The 16,731-nt window shown below is 44.3% G+C and overlaps 1 protein-coding gene across 17 annotated transcripts in view; it reads right to left on the bottom strand.

Annotated features, from left to right (window-relative positions):
* The window catches only part of Ufd4 (ubiquitin fusion-degradation 4-like), a 203,906-nt gene that overhangs the window by 91,591 nt on the left and 95,584 nt on the right, over positions 1–16,731 (bottom strand). For all 17 annotated transcript variants that reach the window (XM_045736451.2, XM_069326362.1, XM_069326367.1 and 14 more), the window contains 3 exons: positions 3,725–3,959; positions 2,088–2,306; positions 1,415–1,544 (listed from right to left, as the gene is read on the bottom strand). In XM_045736451.2, the coding sequence (XP_045592407.2) occupies positions 1,415–1,544; positions 2,088–2,306; positions 3,725–3,959 (584 nt within the window). The remainder of the gene's footprint in view (positions 1–1,414; positions 1,545–2,087; positions 2,307–3,724; positions 3,960–16,731) is intronic.

The raw sequence follows: 16,731 nt of genomic DNA, 5'->3' as shown, positions 1-16,731 counted from the left end.
TAAATTGTGTTCATGTCTTGTGGCTCTCAAACATCTGAGCTTTATCATTTGTGGCTCTTACAGCAAGAAAGTTTGACCACTCCTGGTATACATTTGTTCAATTTCAATAAAGAAGTTTTTGTTTTAACTAAAGTATTTGAATTTTCAAGTCAATCCAATAAAGCATTCTCAGTACACAAGTGTACACAGAACAGAAACATGTCTTAAGAAAGAGAGAACCAATAAATAGGACACAACCAAATGGTATCCTTACTGGGAATACCTAATAAAGTTCTGATGAACTAATCAAAACTAAAGTGGGACTAGCAATACCTATGGGGGCTATAATTTCAACAAAGGGAATATAGTCCTCCATAAAGCTGCCAACAAGTATGTAAGGGACTTTCATACTTACATACAGGTAATGAATCTATGCTTGATATTGTAATGTTGTGATCTAAATTATTTATAAAACTCCTTTTCTGTTGGGAGCCCCTTCGGTTCCCTGACGCTATCTGAACTGATACGTGCTATACTGTATTAGTTTGGGCACCTGTCATAGGAGTGTCATAGGAGTTACTTAAGGGGGGAAATGGGGGGAGGGGGGAAATGTGGGGGAGGGGGGAAATGGGGGGGAGGGGGAAATGGGGGGGAGAGGGAAATGGGGGGGAGGGGGGAAATGGGGGGGAGGGGGGGGAGGGGGGAAATGGGGGGGAGGGGGGAAATGGGGGGAGGGGGGAAATGGGGGGAGGGGGAAATGGGGGGGGAGGGGGAAATGGGGGGGGGAGGGGGAAATGGGGGGAGGGGGAAATGGGGGGGGAGGGGGAAATGGGGGGGGAGGGGGAAATGGGGGGGAGGGGGAAATGGGGGGGAGGGGGAAATGGGGGGGGAGGGGGAAATGGGGGGAGGGAGGAAATGGGGGGGGAGGGAGAGGGGAGGTGGGTCCCGGTCCTTGACTAGGCCTCCTTTTTGTTACACATCTCCAGAAAGCAGCCCATAGCAGCTGTGTAACTCCCAGGCATCTATTTACTGCTAGGTGAATAGGCGCATCAGGGTAAAAGAAACTGCCCATTTGTTTCCGCCTCCGCCGGGGATTGAACACAGACCCTTAGGACTGCGAATCCACAGCGCTGTCCACTCAGACGTCGGGCCCCATCTTTCCTCGGTTGATGGCAATTATGACATACTGTACTTTAAATGTAAAGTGCTCATAGGCCATTGCTCCCTGCACCTCTCTGAGGGGACCAGGTTCTGGCTCGTAGTTCCCGGTAGGCATAAAAACGCCTGTGACTGATGACCTCAAACTAATGTAACACATATCAGTTCGGACAGCTTCAGGATGCCTCCGGGGATCACCCAGAAAACGGCATTTCATTACATTCAACGCTGGTTTTATGCCTCACACTAGTAAGGATAATTAGAAGGAAAATCTTACCGGCTAAACGAGCTAAAAGGTGAGTAACAAGGCAGTGCTGTGCAAGAGGTGCTGGGTCCTGGGCACGCCGAGTGAACCGGTCAGCCAAGGAGGCAAAACAACGTAGAGCTCCATCTGCTACATGCTGATCCTGAACAAATTAAAAACAAAATGCCCTTTAATTCAAGAAAAATATGCATAAAGAAATTAAAAATTTTAGAGTAACATAGAACATTCTATATTTCAGCTGAGGACTATATTATAGTACTGTATGTGCAATTTATTCCCAAATGTGTTAAACAATTACAGTAATTTAATTATGAAGATTGAGTAAATTTACTCAAAGACAAATCCAAAGGGCCATGATGAGGGTTTGAACCTATGCACGGGATATTCCCGTGCATCCTGTGTTTACTCAGACATTTTATCCTAAACCTTACACATTTCACCCAATTACAGTACTATTAAAAAAAAAAAAAAAAATTGTGCCTTAATTTTGTTTTTACTGATATTGTAATAAAGTGATATTAAGTGATAAAACTACATACTGCATTCAAAGCAGACAATGAAAATAATTTACACATATTTGCACTATCTTATCAACCTTAATGAACAATATTAATATCTAAGTTCTCTATTCTCTTGACAATAAGAGAAGCATATGACTGAATTAAGCATACCATATCATGTTTACCTCATGTCTGAGCAGTGTGGAAAGGGACTCGACACACGGAGCAAGTCCTGGATCAGCCGGTTCCATTTTCCCACATAAGCGAGAAACAAGGTGCATTGCTGAGTGAAGCGTGTCTTTGTGAACCAAGTGACCATTGTCTCTAATAAATGAAAGGACGCAGTTCAAACCACCTGCTTCAAAAACTGCACCAGCTTCGCGGGTGCATATCAATTCAAGAACCTGAAAGATAAAATTACACCTTAGTAACCACATTATTGATTCTAATTATTGTACAACACACAGAGTACAGGGAGGGGGAGAAAGAGGTGGCTAAGGAATAAGGAACAGTAAGGGGAAAATGTAGGCGACAAGCAAGTATATAAAAAAAAGGGGGGGGGAGTAGGGAAGTGAAAGAGGACGGAATGGGAGAGAATGATTAATTTTGATAATTTTTCTGTCATAGTACTGATCGAGTAATGTCATTCATGTAGTAAAATACAAAATTAATGCAACCTTAGGATTAGATAGACACATCAAAGGTCAACTCAGTCTAATCACTGGAGACAGAGCTCTGACTCACAGGGACCACAGGATTAATTGCCATAGGATGGTATTCACTTATGGTCTCTCTTGTATCCTTTGACCAGGAAAGCTTCCCAAGCCACACTCTACTAATACCCAGGTTGTCAGAGCACACACTCGCAACCACCACAAAGAGACAGGTGTTACAAAGGGAAAGCACCAAGAACAACAAGGATGGGGGATGATCAAATATAGCTATGAAATTAAATAAAGAAAACACCGTATGTACAGAGCAGTCCCAATTATTTGGACGAATTGCACCAGGTATTGCATGCAAACTTCCATTTTAAGTGATCTTTTTAATTTCCATTATTTTTTGTCATTTATATTAAATGTCGATTTTCTGATCCAAAGAACTTTCCATATGAAAATTGTAGATTTTCTTTCTTGATCCAAACAAATTCCATATGAATGTGACACCAACATCGAACCAGATGTTATCTGATGTTACCCCAACACCACTGGACTATAAAGCAGCCATAGACATCATGCCCATGCACACTGCACCAAGCCCAGACTCCTGGGCCCCCCATGTGGCTCCATTTCTCAATCTTGAGGCTCTCACTGTGGATGCATTTTAGCTGGATTAGTTGAGGACTAGTGTCTTTTAGTTGGACTAGTGTCTTTTAGTTGGACTAGTGTCTTTTAGTTGGACTAGTGTCTTTTAGTTGGACTAGTGTCTTTTAGTTGGACTAGTGTCTTTTAGTTGACCTAGTTGACTCTGTTACCTCTTTTCCCCCAGTTCAGTTGATGCTTCAGATGCTGGAGCATCAACTTGCATCCTCCTCAAACTTTTGTAGCTGCCTCCTCTCTTCCTTCCAGGAAGTCCCATTTGTTCCCTCTTCTCGGCAGTTAGCTAGCTTCAGGTAGCCACTGAGAGACTACCCCAGAAAACCAGCTTCAAATGTAAAAGATCACCCCTATCAGGGTGAGCCTCTGGTGGGTTCCTTGACTCCCCCTGCCCCCTATTTATTTTCTGCATGATCAAATGATTTGCAATGTTCAACCTAATAATGTATTAAATGTGAAAAACAAATCACAACTGCTTAGAAGCAGCATAACAAATCAGACTCTACCTTAATACACTGCTCAGCTAGGTCTTTGCTGGTTCTTGAGCACACATCAGCCACCACAAGACGGTTGCACATTGCCTTTATAGCCCCATCTACGGTGGTGATGCGACGTGTACACTCGGCAGAAACATCCAGGTAATAAGTAATAGCACGGGCAGTGACTTCTAAAACATTATCTGGAGCACACTCATCCAGGAAGATACGGCAGAGTGCAGGCAGGAATGTTCTTGGTGGGCAACTGTCGAGAGAAAAGCAATATTAGGTAAATTTAGTAAAAGACAAAAATTTTAATTCTCAAATACTGTAGCATATATTGTATGAGTTACTGTATAAAAAAACTAATTTAGATCAACAAATATATAAATTAGCCGTAATGTTGAAATATAATCCAATTTTTTTTAGAAATATATATGTAATGTGTAAGTTTACAGGAACTCATAGAATTATTATCTGTGTAACTGACTAACCGCAGATGTAAATTACCTAGTACAGTATAGAGATAAGTGGACCACTTCCTGAATCACTTTACTACTCATTATATATTGTACCTAGATGAGGTTGTGCCTAGATTATACCTGGATGGGGTTCTGGGAGTTGTTCTACTCCCCAAGTAGAGCTTGGTCCAGCCATTCTTGTAGAAGTGTACAGTTTTTTCTTGAATACTTCCACTTTTGTTCTGGCAATATTTTTTATACTTTCTGCAAGAATACTGAACAACTGTGGACCCCTGATGTTCACACAGTGTTCTCTGTGCTTACAGCACCTCTACTCCTTACAGCTTCAATTTTACATTTCCTGCCGTATCTTTTGCTCCAGTATGTTGTTTGTGCAAATTTGTGACCTGATCCTCCAGTATCTTCAATTTACATATTATTTGATACCTCTCTTGTCTCCTTTCCAGAGAGTACATTTTGAGAGCTTTGAGACTGTCCCAATAATTTAAGTGTTTTATCTTTTCTACACGTACCATATACCAAAGAATACCTGATCAACCAGGCTGAGCACACAGAAACACCATCACATGAGACCAGAAGGCATGGCAGAATGTGCAGAATACCCCCTTTGAAAAGCAGAGGTGCAATAGGTACTCAGAGAGAACATCATTAGAGGCCAGAGACTGTTCAACACACTTCCACTACACATAAGGAAACCATCTCAAGACCGACATCTTCACAGAAGGATCAATTGATCAAGAAAGATGTTCTGCTGGGGCAGTAGTTTACACTAGCAACCAATGAAGTTTATTGGAGCATGAATAGTGGGTGCTCAACATTGCAAACAGAATTATATGCCCTGAAAGACGACAAATTATGCAATTGAGAATAATTTACATGTCATCATGTAAACAGGTATAATATACAACTCACCACAGAAATTCTACATATAGGAAAAGAAGTGCATCTATGTGTGAAACCCAAAATAATGTTATTAAAACAAGTCTAAAACCAGTACAGTACGCTAAAACAGAAGCGGAAAAGAAACGGGAGAAAGGGAGGAAACCTCGCCACCATTTAAAACTCTGACCCAAATATCAAAGTGATAAGATTAACGCAAATAATCAAACTCAATTACGGGATCACTATAGCCCGTGCTACATAGACATTTCAAAACAACAACCTGTGTCCCTTTATGGGCTATTCATGACCGTGCTACATTTTGGGTTTAATCTTCTTCAATCTCTTTCCCTCACATATGACTTGATATTTTGCATTTTGCAAGGGACATTTGCCCTTTTGCTCTACGCGAGGTTTCTGTCCACGCTGAGCTGGCCTTAGGACACCTGCGTTATCATTTGACAATCCAGGCGTTATCATCCAGGCCAGGCCAAAACGTCACCGTTTCTCCCATAAACTTGGGATATTAATGCTCAACTACCCATTAAGCTAGGCTATGGATGCTCCATTATTCACCTTATGAAACCCTTGAGTTAACAATGGTGGATGCCACAGTTTCTTTCTTAAAATCAGTTTTTTCATGAGTTTATGTTTGTGAGAATCTTATCATGAGAATGTTTAACCATAGCAAGAGCTGCACACTTTCTTGTGTGTATATTTACACAAACTTAGATAAGCAAGTATATAGGCTTAAACGAGAAAAAAAAAGTATACACTTAATGAAGCAGTCACGCAGTCCCCGTGCCGCAGTGGTAAAATGTTCGCCCGATGCTTTGCGAGCGCTTTGGCCTGGGTTCGTATCCTGGCCTGGGAGGATTGATGGGGGGCTCCAAATCCTTAACTATGACCTGTGTTCACCCAGCAGTAAATGGGTACCCGATTGTTAAACGATTTGTTGGGTCGTATCTCTGGGCAAAATTATGATTAAGGACCTGCTCGAAACGCTCTGCTAGTGGCTCTCTTATATTTATATATACAAGAACTCTTGTTTATATAAATAAAAAATATAAAGCGTATTCACAAATAAAGTACATTATACAAGGGGGCGCGTGTTAGGGAACCATTAGTATGAGTGCCAAGCGCGTGGCACTGAGCAGTGAGGGAAGACCCGGCACCATCTACGCCAACACCACGCGCCCGCCCGCTCGCGGTCCCTCTAATTACCTAAAGCTACCCAAATCTACTCAAAGCTACCCAAAGCTTCCTATCATTGCGTAAGTAATGAAAAACTGTGATATATTTACTCACTATAATGTTGGTGCTGAATGTAGAACATGGAAAAACATACTTTTTACTCTGAAATAATATCATTTTATAACAAAATCAGACGAAATTAATTGGTAGGTTACAACACATTAAGTCGACGCTCCAAGCGACAATGTTATGGCTTTGGGTAATTAAATGGACCCTTTTTTTATTAATATATTTGGTACATGTGCATTTGTGCAGCTGCCTTAGACTATATGAAGGGGAGTACAATGTGTCAAAAAGCTAGCTACGTGGTGCTAAAAAAATCTCCATTACACAGGATGGTTAGTCATACAGAGACACGTGATGAGTGGTCTGCACTGGCAGACTGGGTGCATTATGAGGTTATCATCAACACAAGAGTGAACTTGAAGGTAGCTGTGATACTAAAAGTCACCATCTCGCAGGATGGTTAGGACCCAATTTCGCTATAAAATTATATTATTTCAGAGTAAAAATATGGTTTTTCATGTTCTACATTCTTCACCAACATTATAGTGAGTAAATATATCATACTTCATTACGTACGTAATGCTAGGAAGCTTTGGGTAAATTTGGGTAATTAAACGGACCCCTTAACCTATCGAGGCAGACGCATTGAAAACGTTAATATTGCGGTGCTCGAAATTGTACTAATACGTCGTATTGTTATAGGGTTGGTCAAATCCGTTAAAAATGTGATATCAACTGAGAGGGGGAGTTACACCATGGGTCAAGGCGCTGCCACTGTATCAACCCGTCCTCCTAATAGCACGACGCATTTTCACGTATTGTTTACCTAAGGCCAGAAATGTCTTACTAGAAAAGAGTAGCGGCTATTTGACATTCTTTCCCGTTTTCAGTATTTTCAATACTGAAAATTTTTGCAGTATTTTCAGTCTGTCCCGTGGGTACTCTGGTAGGTTACGATAAGACACTGTAGTACAAAAGTTTCTTGATGATGGGAACGCCTATTAACACAATTCAAAAGTTTTTGTTTCTATGTTATTAGTACGTATGAGAGCATCATAAAGCCAACTTTGGCATCTGTTGCCCGTAGAGTTGTCCACAAATCCGCGTCAACAAAAAATAATTGTCATCCACTACCTTCCACCAACATGCCAACTTCTCGTATGTTATATGACCGAGTAAACCTCCCTTCAATCTCATCAAACTGAACATTCTTCCTTTTAAATGCAATCTACCTGTCACTTCAGGTAGATTGAGTCACAGATTCCTCTACCTGTGCCACCACCATTCAATTATCACACACACACACCCGTCACCAAGAAAGGTACCTTACCTTGAGGTGCTTCCGGGGCTTAGCGTCCCCGCGGCCCGGTCGTCGGCCAGGCCTCCATTCAATTATCACACACACACACCCGTCACCAAGAAAGGTACCTTACCTTGAGGTGCTTCCGGGGCTTAGCGTCCCCGCGGCCCGGTCGTCGGCCAGGCCTCCTGGTTGCTGGACTGATCAACCAGGTAATGAGAATCTTGAGAACATAAGAATAAAGGTAAAGCAGAAGGCCTATTGGCCGATACAAGACACTCTTGCTCATCTCAAAGCTGTCACACTTGAAACAATTGCATCCTCTATCAAAACTCTAAGATCTCACGAGCACCGTGTCTACACCGACGCCTCAGTCCAGTCGTCAATAGGACGGACTGCAGCAGCCTTCAGGTTTTATACTTACAATACTTGCACACAGACTATCAGTGTTGGGTTAAACAACCTGCTGGACTTAACACAAACAGAACTACCTGCGCTACAACTAGCTACAAGTACATTAAAAAACACAGGAGGAATAATATTGTGCGATTCAAAGTCTGCTCTTCAAGCACTTGAAAACTTCTGCAAGAGCGACAGTAAGAGCCTCATAGTAGCAATTATAAATTACCTGCTCGTTGCACTGACTAACACGTTTACAATCTACTGCATGAACAACATATCGCAGAAATATAACCCACCATAATGACAGACACTGCTGCCAAATTTGCGTGTAACAAGGATAAGTTGAATTAGACCAAAGTTTCTCCGTCTCTGTTGTCTAAATTATATTGCTTTAAAAACTCTGGTTTATAAGAAGAAAAATTACCGATTCCGAAAGGTCTGAATGTATAAAAAGTGATGATTTAGATCCGAAATCTACGTATAGCGCAAAACGTCCACTAGACTGTGCAACACAGTGGCTGCCAGGATCACAGGCTAGGCTACCATTACCTGTGATAGGGACGATATCAACTAATACACCACATTAAAATAATAACTTATTGGAGTGAAGGATATGAAAGAAAATGCAGGACAGAACCAGTGAAGATCAGAGAACACTGTATAAACATCTGAGGTCCACAGTTGTTCAACATCCTCCCAGCGAGTTTAAGAAATATTGCCGGAACTACTGGGGGACATCTTCAAGAGGAAACTAGATAGTTTTCTTCATGAAGTGCCCGACCAGCCTCATACGTCAGGCTGCGAGCAGCCACGTCCAACAGCCTGGTTGACCAGTCCAGTAACCAGGAGGACTGGTCGACGACCGGGCCGCGGGGACGCTAAGTCCAGGAAGCACCTCAAGGTGGCCTTGGGCCGGTTTAAGGGAGTAGAACTCCCTGAATCCCATCAAGCAGGTATCAAGCAAGCAGGTGGCTACAGGTGACGGATCTCCCACTCCTGAGCACTTCAGGTACAAACTCTGTGAGCAGGAACTGGGCCATGACCTCCCACACTACATTACTGAATGTCCGGTCATTACGCCCTTCAGAGAGCCCCCCTCCCCCCACCTTTTCCTAACATGAAGCACCTGGAGCTTTGCAATTACTTAATAACTCTCGTGTTCATGATGATATCCTCATAATGCACCAAGAGTTTGCTAGTGTAGACTACAGATCACATGGCCCTGTATGACTAACCGTCCTGTGTGATGGGGATTTTTACCATCACCTCCCCTCATCTTCTTTCTACAGAGTACATTTAGAGAGCTTTGAGAAGGGCCAAACAATTTTGATGTTTTATCGTATCTGTTTTATGTATGCATTTTGGATACCGTTTAAGAATTCCGAGGATCAACGTCAACGCGGCCGACCTGTTAGACACTGCTATTCGCAGCCGTGCCCTGTTTGAAGGTGGTACATGTCACAGCCTAATTCATCAGGTTTCCTTTGAAGATGTTTATTAATTTCTTTCTTGAACACTGAGAGGTCAGCCAGTTATGACCCTTATGTATAGCGGGAGTGTTGAATAGGCTTCGGCCGTTATATTGATAGGGTTCTCTCTCAGCGTACCTACTGCACCTCTGTTTAACGTCCTATTTTGCACATCCTGCCATACTTACTAGTCTCGTGTGGTACAGTTCTCGTGTGCAGATTTGGAACCAGTTTTTCTAGTATTTTCCATGTATAAATTATTACATCTCTCTCCCGCCAGCGCTCTAGGGTATACACATTTACAAATGGTGAAATATTTATGCGTTTTGAAGGGAAGCCAGATTTACTTCGTCGGCTATTACACTATTATATACGTTAGGAAGTCACCCCTACTTTGCCAGTAATTCATTCCTTTTGTGCGCATTTTGTGTACAATAAAACCACGATCACATCTGCCGAAGGCTTTTGCAAAATCTGTGTATATCACGTAAGTGTTTTGCTTGTCCTTCACGGCAACTACGGCCATGTCATAGTGATCCAGCAGTTGTGTGAGGCAGGAGCGCCCTCTTCTGAACCCGTGTTGTTCAGCAGCACTGTGATACCATGTGTTTTGTGACCTTACTTCTCGCCCCTCACTCAAAGATTTGTGTGTGTGTGATGTTACAACTAGATATCTATAAGATGGATACTCAACGTCAACTTGAGTACACACAAAATAATGAGAGTAGGAGCAGGTTCGAGATCACAAGACCAGTACACGTAGAGAAAATGCAGCACCTACAATCAAAAAAGGTCGTTGAGTAGATATATTAAGAAGCAGGTCTGCAGTCGTATCAACTTTGATCACATAGGTACATAGCAGCACGCGTAGGTTGATAAAGCGAAAAGTTGATCAGTATTTGAGTGTAGAGTACCCAGACGTATTTAAAGCGAGCAGTGGCTGGCCTGTGACACCCGAGGGATGAAAGTGGAGCCCGGGTAAAGGAGGCCGCAGCCTGACTTAATCAACAAATGGATCAATACACCTGCAGTGTCATACGTAACGTGTCATGGGAGTCGGGGGAGGGGGAGGAGGCTGGGAGTGCCCCGTGTGCCACACACAGGAGTCCACCCACACTCACTGCACGCCACGTGTACTCGTCCATCACGTAGCTTCACGTATACCTACGGATCTAAAATCATTCAACGTATAACTCAAAATTCGAAACCATGACTTAAAACATGTCTGATATTTGTTAAAATCATTTTTAAACATGTTTTGTTATGAGCAAACCATGTTTATAACAAATATATAAACATGGGAGGAGATATAACGCTGCAGGTGAGTGGAACAAGACTGGCACCCAAGAACACCCTGGCTGAAACGTTACACACACACACACACACACACACACACACACACACACACACACACACACACACACACACACACACACACACACACACAAGGTGGGAGACGAACACGTGTAACATGGCTGCCTGTGCCTGGATCCTTCCTCTCATCACCCAATACGCTGTGTGTGGGCTCGTTTGGTCTGCCATTCTTACGCATCAACCGCCACCTGTGAAATTTACCTGTAGCCGGTTTTCAGTTATATTCTTCAAGCCTGGTATGAGGCCACGCTTGTGTGATTACCTGACTTGTGAGGCTGTTGCTTGTAGGAGCCCGCATGGCCCCACATCCGGAGTAGACCAGAGTGCAGGATAATGAGTGGCGGGTCGTGTGGGCCTTGTCCATGGCAGCAACATATGGGGGAAGGTGTATGGCACCAGTGCCGTGTGCTGGGTACCACTTGCTGCTACGCAACAAGTGCTGTCGTTGACACCATATCTTGAGGTTATCTTGAGATGATTTCGGGGCTTTTTAGTGTCCCCGCGGCCCGGTCCTCGACCAGGCCTCCACCCCCAGGAAGCAGCCCGTGACAGCTAACACCCAGGTACCTATTTTACTGCTAGGTAACAGGGGTATAGGGTGAAAGAAACTCTGCCCATTGTTTCTCGCCGGCGCCTGGGATCGAACCCAGGACCACAGGATTACAAACCCAGCGTGCTGTCCGCTCGGCCGACCGGCTCCCCCCCGGGAGCATACGATAGTTGGTATAGCACCATAAAATGCAACCATAGTTGCATTTTCTTCTTATGTGATTAACTGTCAACATTACCTTGTTTCACAAACGGACAACGGCATTTTTTTTTGTTTAGTAAATTAAATAGAGGGGCACAGGTAAGGAGAAATAATTTGGAAATGTGATATATAGTGAAAGTTATGATAGCAGGCGGGCTGTCCGCTTTGCTGACACGATGTGTGCGTGTACTGTGTGCTCGACGTGTTTGGTGGACATTGTGGTCCTACCAAGACTAATCTTTTGTCGAATTATCTGCGTGTCTCTTGCAAATTGTCTATACAGTATACTTAAGTCATAAAAGTGTTTGTGTGTACGTCTGATAACATACAACTTGTGTAAAGGAGGAAATATATATGTTTCTCTCTCAGAATGTTCGGCAATATGTTTATTATTTGTGATGTGTCTATATATGTATGAACACGTTCTACTGAACGGGGTTTTACCACAATAAACTTATTTAAATTTATATTTCAATTTCAATTGTGGTCCTCTCCTTCCCCCTTCCCCCCCCCCTTGTAGAGGCGGCATGTTCAGCTTCCCCTGTATTCACCTAGTTGTACTCACCTAATTGTGCCTGCGGGGGTTGAGCTCTGGCTCTTTGGTCCCGCCTCTCAACAATCGACTGATACCTGCTTGATAACTGCTTGATGGGGTTAGCCCCTGATGTTAGCCCTGAACGGGCTAACATCAGAACAGCCTTCAGGGGCCTGTGTAAGGAATCATTCATAATCTTGTACACCACATATGTAAGACTAATCCTGGAGTATGCGGCCCCAGCATTGAGCCCGTACCTTGTCAAGCACAAGACGAAGCTGGAAAAAGTTCAAAGGTATGCCACTAGGCTAGTCCCTGAACTAAGAAACATGAATTACGAGGAAAGGTTGCATAAAATGAACATAACGTCGCTGGAAGATAGGAGAGCTCGAGGTGACATGATCACTACTTACAAAATTCTAAGAAGAATCGACAGGGTAGATAAGGATAAACTTTTTAATACGGGGGGGAGTACTGGAACAAGGGGACACAGATGGAGTACCGAAATGAGCCACATGGACGTTAGAAAGAACTTTTTCAATCTCTGAGTAATTAACAGATGGAATTAGGCAGTGATGTGGTAAAGGCAGATTCCATACACAGTTTTAAATGTAGATATGATAAGAGCCCAGTAGGCTCAGGAATCTGTATACCAGTTGAGAGGCGGGACCAAAGAGCCAGAGCTCAAACCCCTTAAGCACAACTAGGTGAGTACACACATACACACACACACACACACACACACACACACACACACACACACACACACACACACACACACAGCCGTTATCATTTCTGGTGGAGAGAGAATTTACCAGTAGGGAGCCGCCCCATTTAGAGGGTAAGAGGCGGCATCAAGTGGTGGCGCAGGTGAAACACCCAATATAATGACCTGGCTACCTCCATAACGCACCTGCGTGTTTACCTCTAATGCAGAAATGTTGGGCAGCAGCCAATGGTGTCAGCCTCGGGCACCGGGCCCCCCCCACACGGGGCCCACCACACGGGGCCACCACACGGGGCCACCACACCGGCCCCCCCCCCCCCCCACACGGGCCCCCCCCCTCCACCCCCCGGCTTAAGGTACAGCTAACACTGGCGTTTTTATCTACCCGCCTCCATCACGAATGTCCGCCACATGACGACACACACACACACACACACACACACACACTCCCATCAACACTCCTGGTGAAGGCAGATAGTGTTCAGAGGTTTTTGTTTTGTAAAGTTATAGCGGAGTTCCATGAAGAAGAGGGGGGGTGACATCCCCCCCCACACACACACACACACAAACTTCTTAAGTCAGCATGTCAGGAAACCCACAAGGATGTGAGGAAACGAGGAACCAGCGAGACTCGACCTAGTCTTCACTCTGAACGACTCCGACATAAGGGATATCGGTTTCGAGGCCCCAGTAGGAATGAGCGACCACAGTGTACTGACGTCTGAGTATCTGGTTGAAGAAGGGTTAAGAAACTCGAGGAGGAGTGCTGAAAACAAAAGGCTGGCATTCCGAAAGGGAAACTATGAGGAGATAAGGAAATTCCTAACAGATATAACATGAGAAACAGAGCTCAGAGGACAGACGGCCCAAGACATGATGGACTACATCACGCAGAAGTGTAAGGAGGCAGCAGACAAGTTTGTTCCAGTCCAAAAGGAAAACAATGAAATGCAGATGAGAAACCCATGGTGTAATCAGAGATGTAGGCTAGCTAAGCAGCAAAGTAAAAAGTCGTGGAGAAACTATAGGAATAACAGGACACTCGAGAGCAGAAAGAGATACCAGAGTGCCAGGAATTAACATGTCAGGTTGAAAAGAGAGGCAGAAGGGCAATACGAAAATGACATCGCGAGCAAGGCAAAGACTCAGCCTAAATTGCTGCACATCCACATCAGGAGAAAAACAACAGTAATGGAACAGTAAAATGAAATTGAGGATAGGGGCAGATTCATTACAAACAACAAGGAAGTGTGCAAGGAACTGAATAAGAAATTCCAGGTCTTCACATTAGAGTAAGAGGAAGTTCCAGAGATAAGAGGGAATAGTTAACCAGAAACCACTAGAAGAGTTTGAGATTACCAGTGGGGATGTATGGAAGCTCTTGCTAGAGTTCCGTATGACAAAGGCTATAGGCCCAGATGGAATCTCCCCACAGATACTAAAGGAAGGAGCAGAAGCACTGTGCCTGCCACTCTCCACAGTGTATAACAAATCACTGGTAACGGGAATTGGCAAAAATTTGTAAGACTGCTAATGTAGTCCCGATATACAAGGGGGGATAGACAGGAGGCACTGAACTACAGGCCAGTGTCCCCTAACTTGCATACCATGCAAGCTGACGAAGACGATTGTGCGAAAAAAGCTAGTGGAGCATCTGGATTGAAAGAACTTTGTAACACAGCATCAACATGGGTTCTGGGATGGCAAGTCCTGTCTCACAGGATTAATTGAATTCTATGACCAGGCAACAAAAATCAGGCATGAGAGAGAGCGGGTGGGCAGACTGCATATTTTTGGATTGCCAGAAAGCCTTTGACACAGTACCACACAAGAGGCTAGTGAAAAAGCTGGAGATGCAGGCAGGAGTGAAAGGGAAGGTACACCATTGGATAAGGGAGTACCTAAGCAACAGAAGATAGCGAGTCACTGTGAGGGGCGAGGCCTCAGATTGGCGAGACGTCACCAGTACTCACCTAGTTGTGTTTGCGGGGGTTGAGTTCTGGCTCTTTGGTCACCAGTGGGGGGGGAGGGGGGGACAAAAAAATTAGCAGTTAGTAACAGTTGACTGACTGACTGACGGTTGAGAGGCGGGCCGAAGGAGCAGAGCTCAACCCCCGTAAGCACAACTAGGTGAATACACACGCACGATACGGTAAAGCTGGCGGTGGCTTTTTACAGGAGAGAAGCCGGCACCTGACACGCCCGGGACCCCCCCCCCCCCCCCCCCCAGCGCTCACTACAAGCCCCAGGCTACGCCCCCTCCCCCCCCTCAACACACACCTCATTCATCTACCAGAGAATGAATATCTTCCCCAGAGGGGGGAGGGGCGAGTGTAGTCTTAGTAGATAAATTATACATAAGTTAATAGATATGACGTAGAAGTTAGTGGATAAGAAGAAGTAGAAAAAAATATTAGAAGTGCTGCAACATCCATTGAGAATTATCTACAAGACAAGGAATGGAACTTGTGTGTTCTGTAGGATTATGTGATTATGTAACCAGCAACAACTGTAAGCATGTAAATCATATAGTTATTAAACACAACTGAGACTTTAGATAGTAAACTTCAGAGTGCTCTCCACTCTAGCTTCCACCAGTCAACAAACGGATCATAGTTTATCAGCTTTAAGATAATTAAAAGCACTTTAAAGAGACATTCATTTATTACATATAGTCATGAATAACTATAATCCCTTGATTTAATGACTATAATAACGAGTGTCGACATATCAACGCTGCTTCAGACTTTGTCACCACACAAGAAATTGAGAGCAACACGGCTGACTGCCCCTACAATATTACCCGAGATATAATCTGGGAAACAGAATACTTCACCTTACAACTTAACTCGCCAAGGTCTCTTGGTGAGTTGTCTCTGACTCTTAGGTCTTTTGGTCTGCTACTGCTGGAACCTCTGGTGTAGCGAGGCTCCTATCTCTATGTACAAATGCTCGGGTTTTTCAGAGGGAACCTGGAGCTAAGCCCCGCCTACCAGGAGATAGCCTCTGGCTATCTGGCTATATCTACCTACCATAGCGGCTTGTTTGATGGACTGAACATAGTCAACCGTCTGTAATTATCAGCTTAGCGGAAGACGAGGTCCCTTGACCCGACCTGACCTACGCCAGACATGTAAACATTAACACTTCTGAAGATGTGACTTGGCTGGTATGAAGGGCCGACAACCTGGCACCAGCCGACCCTCGCCGCCGGGGCGAGTGTCTTACCACTGCGCCACGGGGACTGTATCTTGCGTATACTGACTTCTTATATCAGTGAATGTTAAATAATTTTACTTATGGTGTGAGAGGGTGATGGGGCACTAGCGGGCATGCTGGAACAACGGCCACGGATACTGCACTCCCTCGGCTAACAAACGTGTTTACCTGTGCAAGTATACTATTATGCTAATGATTTACATTAATAGATTTACTATGTGTCTGCAGACTCAAGCTTTTAGTTCTTGGGCCCCGCCTGCCTTGTGTAACCCTTGTGTAGCTTCTGGGGTTCAACAGCCCCTCGGCCCGGTCTCCGACCACGCCTCCCGGTTGGTCGTCTGATCAATAAGGCTGTTGCTCGCAGCCTGACGTATGAATCACAGCCTGGTTGATCAGGTATTATTTGGAGGTGTTTGTCGAGTTCTTCTTGAACACTGAGGGGCCGGCCAGTAACGCTCCTTACCTTACGTGTGTTAACAAGTCTTGGGCCCTTGATGTTGATAGTTTTCCCTCGGCGTATCTTTTGCACCCTTCTTTTCAACGGGGATATTCTGCACATCCTGCCATGCCTACAGGTCTCGTGTGATGTTATTTCGGTGTTCAGATTCGGAACCAGTCCCTCTAATATCTTCCACGCCG

The sequence above is a fragment of the Procambarus clarkii genome, chromosome 18, assembly GCF_040958095.1.
Source record: "Procambarus clarkii isolate CNS0578487 chromosome 18, FALCON_Pclarkii_2.0, whole genome shotgun sequence".
In the NCBI taxonomy this organism is placed as follows: Eukaryota; Metazoa; Arthropoda; class Malacostraca; order Decapoda; family Cambaridae; genus Procambarus; species Procambarus clarkii.
The sequence above is the reverse complement of the archived record's forward strand: the minus strand, read 5'-3'. Positions and strand labels throughout refer to the sequence as shown.